The following is a 12,465-nucleotide window of genomic DNA, read 5'->3' as shown; positions in this document are numbered from 1 at the left end:
TTATACCTCACTCTTATTAGTCGCTCTTATACGTCGCTCTTATACCTCACTCTTATATGTCACCCTTATACGTCGCTCTTACACCTCACTTTTATGCCTCACTTTTATACCTCATTCTTATACCTCACTCTTATACCTCATTCTTATACCTCACTCTTATACCTCACCCTTATATCTGACTCTTATACGTCGCTCTTATACGTCGCTCTTATACCTCACTCTTATACCTCACTCTTATACCTCACTCTTATACCTCACTCTTATACCTCACTCTTATACCTCACTCTTATACCTCACTCTTATACCTCACTCTTATACCTCACTCTTATACCTCACTCTTATACCTCACTCTTATTAGTCGCTCTTATACGTCGCTCTTATACCTCACTCTTATACGTCACTCTTATACGTCACTCTTATACCTCACTTTTAAACCTCACGTTTATACCTCACTTTTATACCTCACTCTTATATGTCACCCTTATACGTCGCTCTTACACCTCACTTTTATGCCTCACTTTTATACCTCATTCTTATACCTCACTCTTATACGTCGCTCTTACACCTCACTTTTATACCTCACTCTTATACCTCATTCTTATACCTCACTCTTATACCTTACTCTTATATGCCACTCTTCAAAAGCTACAAATTGTACATAGAAAGCTTTCAGAATGTCGGTCTGTCACGCGCTGATCACGTCTAAAGTTGTGGTATTTATTCGCTGCTTTTGTGGCTGGATCTAGAGTGGATTGTTGTGACTTTCTATTAAGACCTTTTGGCTTCTGTCAAGGCTGTTTTATTGTACGCCCAGTTTACAACCCAACATTTCGGGCTCAGGGCTCAGCAGCCACGTAACGAAAGAAAACACAAGTAGAATATAAAATATACATTTTTAAAAAAATGTAGATAGGGGAAAGCACCGCACAATTACTGCTATATACATTAATGCACGATTAATCTTCCCTTTTTCTATTAAAAAATTAATTACCACTAATTGACTCATTTATTGCCTTCAGCAATGACTTTTTTGAAAACGTTTAAATTGATTTAAGAATGGGAAGTGCTAGAAAAAAGGGTGTAAAAGATTCCACCCAGACGGACAGACAGACAGAGTGGCTTAATATAAGCTTTGTAATAATGCATTAGCAGATCGTTTTATATTATTAACTTTCAGAACTGAATCACAGTCTAGTAAATTCTTTTGGAGTGAAGTTTTCCAAGGACCTTAACTTAGGGATTGATCAGAAAGAACAACAATTGTGTCAAATTTCCAGTTAATCTTTGCTCATCCTTCTATTCAAGGGAGATAATTGCAAGGCTTAGTAAACCGAAATGAATGTATTTTGCCCTTGGTATCTGACCAAAAAAAAATGCTTTGAAATGGATGATAGTGTCAAGTTTAAATGACATCTCATGGAACATATTGGAACTAGGTTAATGTGGTGATGTGAAGAGGCGTAGCAAGCATGGGGTTCAATGTTCCTATGACCCATGACCATAAGGGGCCCAAAGGGGCCCTTGAAGACAAAGACATTGAACGTAAGAATGAAAAAGTATCGACTTTCGAATTACTTATTGGACACCTTTAATGGACTTTAGCAACAATGGCACTTGTAAAAGTTTATTCCTATATTCTCGACCTGTATGGCGACATTTATGCACTACGCAAGACAGCAGGGTTTCTGTCCGGGGCTTTTGCAAGAGAGGATTTGAGCCTCTCAAGCCCTCGCTCTAATGGAGTTTGATGCTGATAATGATGATGATGCTGATAATGATGATGATGATGATGATGATTTCTAAATATCAAGTGGCGTTTTGTGAATGTAACGGTGCTTACAGAATGACTCAATTTGATTTTATTGCATTCATTGTTTAGTAAAAAGCAAGTCATATTCTATCTTATCTTATCTTATCATGCTTTATTTAGAGAGACATTCCATTATGATTTGAATGTTGATATGTGTAAACCTTACTCCGTCTTGCACCCAGTCCTTAAAGGGAAACTCCGATGGTTTTTCAAATTTGAGTTATTGACATATTTAAATTCTTCGTAAAAAGTTGTAATAGTAAACATTTTACCATTTTTTATTTAAATGCTTAGATAAATTTATATTTAATAAATTAGTCAGTAAATTCTGGACATCTCAAAAAAAAAAAAAACGGGGTTCTTTGAGATTTTGTTTTTAGGTTAGGCATACGTCACTTCCCTCAACAATACTGAAAGTGAAACAAATCGATGGCTGCCTGGTCGTGCGGTTTGCGCGCTGGACTGTCGTTCAGATTTATCGATGGTCCAGGGTTCAGACCCTGCCCGCTCCCATCCCCCGTCGTCCTGCGGGAGGTTGGGACTAGGAAGTAATTATCTTCAACTCTGAAGGAACATCCGAAACATATAAAAAAGTTTACAAAAAAAAAAAAGTATCCCTCATAGACATAAATAAATATAGACTGGCCGATTAAAGAGTTTTATGAAACGAAAATTTGTGACTTACAATTTTGTGTACTTTATTATACAGCATTTATGAGCAGTATAAAAGTTAAGTATTCATATCTATTTCAATATTTTCACTAGTGTTTTGTTTAATCTCTAAGAATGAAGATTATGCAATTTTTCATAGTTCGGAAATCCGAATACAATAGATATACATGTTTTCAAGTTACATGAAGTTACTTCCTTCGGCCAGTCTATATTTATTTATGTCTATGGTATCCCTTCATTCTTACAGTAGCTGTTAGGCTGTTAGGCTTAGTGACCGCCTAGTCAAGCGCTATGGTACAGTTATATATAGATAGATAGATTTAAAAGCATTAGGTCAACCAACTCAAGAAAAAAAGTACATTTTCATCTAATCCTTTCCCTGTCCCAAGAAGTAAATAGATCGTGTGTCTGACTGATTTGAACAAACTGGTCAGTGTAAGGCTAGTCGAGACTACGTGTAGTCGGTCATGACAAGACAACCAAGCGATAGTGTTTGTCATGTGTTGAGTGGTCAGGCGAGAAGATACACACTGCCGTGGTTAGTCAAGCATGTAAATCTCCTTAAACACGAATTTTTTTCTTTGCTTACAAGATCTAGATCTAACTGCATAGACGAAGATACATTTCTTTGACGAGAATGTAAACTTTGCTGTAATGGTCTCCCGTTCTACAGTAAGTCAATACATTAAATTAATAGGCATGAATGACGTCACATAGAAACCCGGTGAAAGTCTGACCGTTTTGGGTGCGCAGGAAAATTACGTTAGAAAAATATCAATTACTAAGTTATTATTGCAAATAAAAACAAAAGAATAATATATTCATTATCTGTACATCAAAACACATATTATATCAAAAATGGACCTCATTCACCAATCGTAAACAAACAAGATTTAGCCACGTGGTGCTCTATCTCTTCTATATAATTTACGATCTCATGTTTAATTCATGATGGTTGTCACGTGACAGTTTTTTTCCGTTGTTTTATCAATAAGATCACGTGACTAAATGTTGTTTGTTTACGATTGGTGAATGAGGTCCATTGTCAAAACCATCGGAGTTTCCCCGTTAACGTCCACTCGTGACTTCTAACTAGTACACATGTTAGGATGGCTGCCTGGTCGTGCGGTTTGCGCGCTGGACTGTCGTTCGGATTTATCGACGGTCCAGGGTTCAAACCCTGCCCGCTCCCATCCCCCGTCGTCCTGCGAGAGGTTTGGACTAGGAAGTAAACTATCTTCAACTCTGAAGGAACATCCGAAATATGTAAAAAAAAATTTACACAGCCATTTATTTTCGTGACCATACCCCTCCCCCCCCCCCCCCCAAGTTTTATAGACTTATTAACGCAATAGGATCAAAGCCCATGTCTGTATTGTATGGCATCAGTGCACTGAACGCGAGATGTAACAGTGCATACAACATTTTTGTGAACACATTTCCTCGACTGGTCACAAACTCATGGAAAAAAGAGGAGTGACAGCTTGCTACATTTATTCATATTTATAGAACCAAATAATGTACAAAGAAATTTTTGTGATTAAATAAAAAAAAACAAAAAAAAACCAGGAGGCCACACACACTATATGAACCTGGAAAACAAAATACCATACATATTGCCACTTAAGAGATGACAGCTACAGTCATAAATATTTATTTAGTATTTCAAAGTGATAGTCCAACCATGCACTTCAAAAAGAAAATGCTATGTATATTGATTCTGTAGGCCAATCATATTGGTATTGATTCACTAAGCTAGGTTCTAATGAATTAACAGGTGTTCCATCGATTTAAAGTAGCTCTTTTTAACAATAGAAAGTATTTGTTCCGTTACTGCAAAGCTGTCTTTTGTGTTTCCCAGCTATGACGTAACTATTCAAATGCCGCTCTTACTTTTCATATGCGACATCATGCTATACATCCACATTTCTTGTAGATCCAATCGTTGTTCAAAACGGTGACCCACGCCTGCGAGACGTGGAAGTCATCCATAAAGGTAGCAAGGTTGTCAAACGTGGCTCAGCTACGATTGCGGAGAAGCTTCCCAGGAGCCGCATAGCGAGATCTGGCCACCAACAGAGAGGCAACCCGTCGATTTGGGGGCGCTCCACTCCTCCTTGCCCTAAGAAAGCACCTTCATGAAGGGCAGCCATAACATGAAGGCCGAAAACGATAACAAGGACTGTCTTATCTTATCTTATATATCACAGACGTCAATCTAGTCTTCTTATCTTATATATCACAGACGTCAATCTAGTCTTCTTATCTTATATATTACAGACGTCGATCTAGGCCTCTTATCTTATATATCACAGACGTCAATCTAGTCTTCTTATCTTATATATTACAGACGTCAATCTAGTCTTCTTATTTTATATATCACAGACGTCAATCTAGTCTTCTTATTTTATATATTACAGACGTCAATCTAGTCTTCTTTTCTTATATAATACAAACGTCTAAAAAGAAGATAATTACGTCCTTTGCATTCCATGTGCCAATCTAGTCATACATGTTAATCAATTACTTGAACTCTGCTAAGTCGTTGGCCTTCCTGGCTGATTCAGGCAACCCATTCCTTAATGACACTGGGGAAGAAGGAGTGTGTGTGTTTCTGTGTTTGTATGGTGACGGTGGGAAGAGGTTAGCGATTGGTTGTGAATGATTCAACAGTGGTGGCGTTGTCGTCACTTGGTCTTAGTTAGGGGAGACGACTCCAGAACGTGAGACTGAAAGGTTGTGTTATTGTAATGAGTTCGAATTTTAAAAAAATATATATTAACTAAAGTCAGCTACATTTATTTCATTGTATCACAAGTCGATATTGTCTATATTATAAGTAAAGTATGATATAATTTATTCACAAGGGTTCACGCTATTTTAAGTTTTATTAGTTAAGAAATAATAATCAGGCTTGTCTTCGAGTCCACAGCCAAAGACAGAATACACAATTTCCCGTGGCTGCGCAGTCCCAGCTGTGACCTACATATTTTTGCCACATCCAGGGCAAGCATAACCATTGTCCACAGATTTAGATTTTCTTTTCGCCGTCTGCGGTTGTCCTAGGCCCGGGGTCGGCAACCTGCGGCTCGCGAGCCACATGCGGCTCTTTGGGTGTGAAGCTGCGGCTCTTTAGTTCCATACGCAAATATTATTTATTTTACCGAAACATTTTTTAAAGAAGCTCTGAATCTTTTAACGAAGATTAGGCTCCGATTCTATCTCTCAGCCACTTGTACTCGCTTTTCACCACAACCCTCCCCAATTACACTCGTCGTCACTGTTGTCAGTCCGTCGGAAGCGCTCTGCGGTCGTTGGATGTTTCTATGTAGGTTTTAATTTGCTTTCGACGCAAGATGGATAGGTATCGTAACCACGTGCTTTGACTGGGACGTATAGTTTATTGTTTCAAGTAAATGAGTTGGAAGCGAATTATCTTCTCAAAGTTAGAAGCAATCTACAAGTAATGCTAATCTGGCAAGCTTTGCGGTACCACTAGAAATTGCACAAAAAGGCAAACCATTTACAGATAGTATGTCGAAGACTGCTTCCTACTTGCATCTGAAGAACTGTTTTGTGATTTCAAAAACAAACCAGAAATCTTAAAACAAAAAATTGCCAATATCCGCTGAAACAGTACAAAACAGAATAGCTAAAACGTCTTCAAATGCAAGATAGTTGCAGGTGGAAGATATTCAACTTTCTTCTGCCGTATCACTTGCTATAGATTAGTCTTGCGACATAAAGACACGACGGCACAAGTTGCCTTTTTTGTCAGGTATATGTCGTTCCTAGGATTGCTACCGCTCTCATGAAAAACTAGAGGGGACGATAGATCGAATGCTTTCAAAAATACCTTGAAGAAAATAAGATAAAATCATTAAAATAGCAACTGATAGAGACAGAAGTATGACAGGAGAAAGTAAAAGGGCAACAACGATTCGTCGGAGCAAAATAAATCCAGAAATTCTTATGTTTCACTGAATAATACACCAAGAAACGCTTTGTTCCCAAAACGATTCCGACCGAAATAGATGAGGCCCATGAATTTGGTAATTAAGATTATTAACAGCATCTTGTCAAAAGCACTCTACCACTTAAAACGAAATAGAGACTCAGTATTCCGACCTCCTTCTTCCCAACAAGTGCTATGACTTTCCAAATGTAAGGTGTTGAAACGTTTTGCTTTGTGCTTGAATGAAATAAATACTTTCCTAAATGATAAAGACATTTATCACACCGAATTAGAGAACGACAAATAGCTGCAAACATTTTACTTTATGGATGATATAACAGAGAAATTAAATGAGCTGAATCTAAAACTGCAAGGAAAGGAAAACCCAGCCTATGGTTTGGTAGAGGAATTGGTTTGTTTTGAAGAAAAATTAATTCTTTTTGGCACGAATTACTTCAGCACAGTTATAAAAAAAATCAAATATGAATTTCTTGACAGATTTAAGCAGTTCAAAACCAACAAAACCAAATCAACACAAATAGTAACGAAATCCATCTTGATTCATTTGTAATTGATACTGGATTACAGAGTTGAAAAGCAAGTTGGAAGAGTTGAAGGTCCAGAAATGTATATACGTAACGCAACAAAAGTGGACAGCTTCAAAAAGGAATGCCGCGAGTTGATTCGACACATGGAATAATCTCCAAGATCGCTACAGTCAGGTGAAGATGTTGGCATTTGAAGTGATGACTATCTTTGGATCGACAAACTCGTGCGAGCAAGCGTTCTCTTGCATGAATATATTTAAAAGTAAAGTAAGAAGCCAACTAACAAATGAAAATTTAGAGTTGTGTTTGAAACTAAAAACAATAAGTTATGAGCCAAATGTATCCAAACTTTCTAAAACCATACAAAGCCAACGCTCCCACTGAATCTTGTTTGCTCAATTGTTTGTTAGTGAAGTTCATGTAAATGTTTAATTTCTTTAGTTGTTACCAAAATAAAAAAAATAATTATACATATATATTATTATATATTTGTTATGAAAAACACTACTTATATATTAATTCGTTTTTTTTTATTAAAAAAAGTTTATTGTTTGAGAACTATTTATAGTTGGCAAGAAAAACCTTTGTGGCTCTTTAAAAACTTTAAAATTGTGTAAATTGTAATTTTTGGCTCTTTCGATTCAAAAGGTTGCCGACCCCTGTCCTAGGCAGCAGATTTTCTTTTGGCCTCAAATGTGTATCCCGCGGCATTCGTGAGAGACCTTCACCTGTCTGAGGCCGCATGCAACCAGGTGCTCTCTTAAGATACACTACGCCTGCAATGGTTTAGTTGTTTACCAGCAGTTTGATGCTACAATTCAACGACCGGTAACTCATATTACATGACTGATTCCCAACACAGTAGCGGGCCTTGTTTTGGTGAAACGTAGAGGAGATGCATCCTATCTTCTTCTTATCTTATATATTACAGACGTTACTTCAAAAAAGAAGATGATTACGTCCTACGCGTCGTGCATCTAGTCATGCATGTTAACCAATGACTTAAATTCTGCCAAGTCACTGGTTTTCCTGGCTGGCTCAGGCAACTCATTCCCTGCTCTGATAGCGCTAGGGAAGAAGGAGTATTTGTACAAATTTGTCCCAGCATATGGGACGAGGAAGGTACCTTTATCTTTGTGTATTTTATTACATTTTGTTTTTGTATTTGAAGATTATGGTTCAGTGTTTTATGTATAATTGCTACTTTACTTTTGCGTCTTCTGTCCTGAAGGCTTTCTAAATTTAGTGATTTTGCTAAAGGTGTTACTCTAGTCAAATGTGAATATTCGTTTGTTATGAATCTCACTGCTCTATTTTGTGTCTGTTCCAGTTTATTAATGTTTTCTTGAGTTGAGGGGGGTCCATGCATTCAAACAGGTTGTCATAGCCCGTAGCACATGATTTACATACTATGAACGTATTGGAGAAATGCTAACTATAAAAAGTATATATTCACGCATACATGTAATGCGTATTGATTTTCACATGACTTCAGGCGGGGGGGGGGGGAATATTGAGTCTCGGATACCGTCATAACACACAAGATTCGAGTCAAATTAAGATAATGGTTATACATAAACATACGGTGTCAAATTAAGATAATGGTTATAGATGGTTTACATGTTATAATGTTGTTTGGTAAATATCTCTATATGACTCTTATCTAAGTCGATCTCATGAGCTGGTCCCCGCGGTGTGAGCGCCTGGTATCTGTAAGCCTCCATTCAGTCTTCCGTGCTAACTCTCGCTCATTTACTGGCCAGTGAGCCGGGCTCTTTCTCCCCCCCCCCCCCAAGGGACGTAATGTAATATTCAAAGCGGGGTGACTGGCTCGGACATTCAAACTAGCGCCACGCAGTATGGCTCCAACCGCGGGCCTATTTCCGCAACTTTCCGGAGTGCTTTCCCTTTTATCGTATTCTTCGGAAATTTTAAACCTCATTCTAAACAAAAAGTGTTTCTTTTATTTCAAAACATCTTTGAAATGTTTTTTTTTTTCTCGAGAATTTCAAGCTTCATTTTAACGAAGTATGATGGAAATTAAAAATCATTTTGTTTAGGTCAGTGGAGTGCTAATCCTAAGACTTAAACTACTCCTCAATGAGATGTGTTTTGATATTCCACGACGTGAAACCGGCGCGACTTTGAGAAGAAGAATGCTTTTCGCTTTAACTGGGCCAGGAAAACATTTCAATGTATTAGTGTTAACGCTCTTTTCATCATTTCTGAGATCACGCTTAGTTAATTTTTAATTACAGATTCTTTGGATGACTACTAAGGTCTAAGGTAGCATCGTCTGGTTAATTCCAACATCATAAGTTCCTGGGACTGCTCCCATTTTCATCAGATCAACGATCTTCATTTCCCAGCAAATCAACTTCCGTTTGTTTGGTCTCCCAGAGAACCAATGAGAGGTCGTGAAACAAGATGTTTTGTGCCCAGAACGAGGCCAGAGTTTTTCACGTTTATGAGTTCTTAGATTTTCGTTTACTAGAACTCATATATCTTCGTTTAGAAATTCAAATAAGCGAGAACCATTTTTAAAATCCTAACATTGATCCTAATAATACCAAAATTCAAAATGGGATTTGTTTACAGAATAATACGCTGTGGAGCTAAGATTCGACTGAAGAAATTTATGACGTCAATGTTATTCATGACTTTAATGAAGTCATGTGAATGTGCAAGTCATGTTAACGACAGCCTCGTTGTGGATGAAATTAGTTTCGAGGTCATTTACGAAACAGTGAACTCTGACCTTGACGCACGAAAACTTTCGGTAAACACATCCGGCCTAACCAGCGATGGGCCTTTCTTGATCACTTCACTTCCGGTGGTCAGTTCTCCTTGTGAGGGGATCAACGCGTCTGCTTCAACGGATAATTCTACCACATGGCCAGCCGCCCCCATCCGATACTCAGTTCTGTTTGCCTCCGTGGCCGCCACACTCAGCGCCATCATCTTCGTCTTCGGTCTGTTGGGGAATATCCTGGTGGTCATCGTCATCGCCAGGACCAGGAGCATGCACACCACCACCAACTGCTACCTGCTGAGCCTGGCCGTGGCGGACAGTCTGGTCCTTCTCTCGGCCACCTTGCCCAGCATCCCCGAGCCCTTTTTCCGGGTGGACGAGTGGCCCTATGGGCGGACCATGTGCCCCATCTTGGTCTTCATCCAGTATCTTGGCGTGGACAGCTCATCTCTATCTATCACAGCCCTGACCATCGAGCGTTACATCGCCATATGCCACCCAATGAAGGCTCAGACCACCTGTACGGTCAGCAGGGCTAAGAAGATCATCGTCATCCTATGGGTGTTCACTCTCTTGTACTGCTCGCCTTGGCTAGGTCTTACAGGTCAGTACGGTCCCTTGTTACAAAGGTTATATTACAGACCTATATATATTATAAAATTGGTTACATTAACATTGTTATACTCAACACTGAGGACAATAAATAGTGCGATAAGGACTTCCGAGGGCGCTGTCGTTCTAACTTGCTGTTAATAATCTCTACTTCTCTTATTCACAACAGTTTGTTACCATTTTATTTTAGCTTGAATATATTATATTTAGTATATTGTTTCAAAATGACTTTTGAGCAAAAGATTATCATAATAACCCAATTTGCGTTATACGGATGGTAGAGCTTCTTTGAATACTTACCGTAACCCTCAATAAATTTCTCTATTGCTTTGTGTTTCGAGCATGTGCAGCCACGCCAATGTTAGAATGGCCACATTTTACCTTCACCTATTTAGGTTAGGGCAACGGCTACACAGTGTGCTACACATTGTGCTACCCAACTGCTACCTAGTGCGAGAGTTCAATTTTCGGGAAAGTCACACGTTGTGACAGTTTCCTTGTCGGCTTCTTTGTCCAAGTCAAAACGTGTAATGTTATTTCTACCAAGCGTATGCAGTGCCCATGTCTATTGCTAAAAATTGAATTCGATCTACTAGAAGTAAATCAGAATATCAACAAAGAAGTGATCTTTCAATTCTTTAAAGCTTTGATCGCTCACTAGAGATAAATATAGAAACAGATACATCATGAAAAAACAACACATCAATTTAGACTTATGGGTGAATTATTTTATATATTAGTATTTGTATCTCTCTCTTATATCTGTCTCCTATACCTCTCTCTTATACATCTCTCCTATACCTCTCTCCTATACCTCTCTCCTATACCTCTCTCTTATACCTCTCTCCTATACATCTCACCTATACCTCTCTCCTATACCTTTCTCTTAGACCTCTCTCCTATACATCTCACCTATACCTCTCTCCTATACCTTTCTCTTATACCTCTCTCCTATACCGCTCTCCTATACCTCTCTCTCTATACCTCTCTCTTATACATCTCTCCTATACCTCTCTCCTATAACTCTCACCTATACCTCTCTCTTAGACCTATCTCCTATACCTCTCTCATATATCTCTCTCCTATATATCTCTCCTATACCTCTCTCCTATACCTCTCTCATATACCTCTCTCCTATACCTCTCTCATATACCTTTCTCTTATACCTCTCTCATATACCTCTCTCCTATACCTCTCTCCTATCTCTCTCTCTCTTATACATCTCTTCTATACCTCTCTCTTATACCTCTCTCTTATACTTCTCTCCTATACCTCTCTCCTATACCTCTCTCATATACCTCTCTCCTATACCTCTCTCTTATACCTCTCTCCTATACCTCTCTCCTATACCTCTCTCCTATACCTCTCTCCTATACCTCTCTCCTATACCTCTTTCATATACCTTTCTCTTATACCTCTCTCATATACCTCTCTCCTATACCTATCTCCTATCTCTCTCTCTCTTATACATCTCTCCTATACCTCTCTCTTATACCTCTCTCTTATACTTCTCTCTTATACATCTCTCCTATACCTCTCTCTTATACCTCTCTCTTATACCTCTCTCTTATACTTCTCTCTTATACCTCTCTCTTATACATCTCTCCTATACCTCTCTCTTATACCTCTCTCTTATACTTCTCTCCTATACCTATCTGTTTCTCAATCTTCTCCATTTCTGTCCCCCTCTGTCTTTCTCTATCACCACACTCTTTTTTCTCCCTTATCTCTTACTCTCTCTCCCTTTCTCTCTCTCTCTCTCTCTCTCTCTCCTTCTCCATTTCTCTCTCTCTCTCTCTCTGTCTCTCTCTTTCCTCTCTCCAGTGGTCAAAGAGGTTGTCTCTGGTATCACAAAGACTAAGCAGAAGAGCGTGCCTTGAAATCCGAGACAATCTGACAGGGGGACGAAACTCTATGGAAACCAAGATCTTTGCCCCAGCAAGTACGTTCGTATCCTACCCCAATATTCTTAATTCATTTCAATCAGTTGACTACCACAAGTGATTAGCAAATGTCCTGCAGTCATAAAATACATCTCAAAGTGGCTAGTTTGATGGACTGCACTAAAAATGAGTCAAGTCAATTGGAAAAAATCGCAAAACCTAGATGTGTCAAT

General features: G+C 38.7%; 1 protein-coding gene across 1 annotated transcript in view; it reads left to right on the top strand.

Annotated features, from left to right (window-relative positions):
- Positions 1-8,849: 8,849 nt before the first annotated feature.
- LOC106069932 (thyrotropin-releasing hormone receptor-like) overlaps positions 8,850-12,465 on the top strand; it is a 36,923-nt gene continuing 33,307 nt past the window's right edge. The window contains exon 1 of the mRNA XM_056034404.1: positions 8,850-10,341. Within this exon, the coding sequence (XP_055890379.1) occupies positions 9,567-10,341 (775 nt within the window). The 5' untranslated portion in view covers positions 8,850-9,566. The remainder of the gene's footprint in view (positions 10,342-12,465) is intronic.

Source organism: Biomphalaria glabrata, chromosome 7 (assembly GCF_947242115.1).
Source record: "Biomphalaria glabrata chromosome 7, xgBioGlab47.1, whole genome shotgun sequence".
NCBI lineage: Eukaryota > Metazoa > Mollusca > Gastropoda > Planorbidae > Biomphalaria > Biomphalaria glabrata.
Note: the sequence above shows the minus strand (reverse complement) of the source record. Positions and strands in the feature narration are given on the sequence as shown.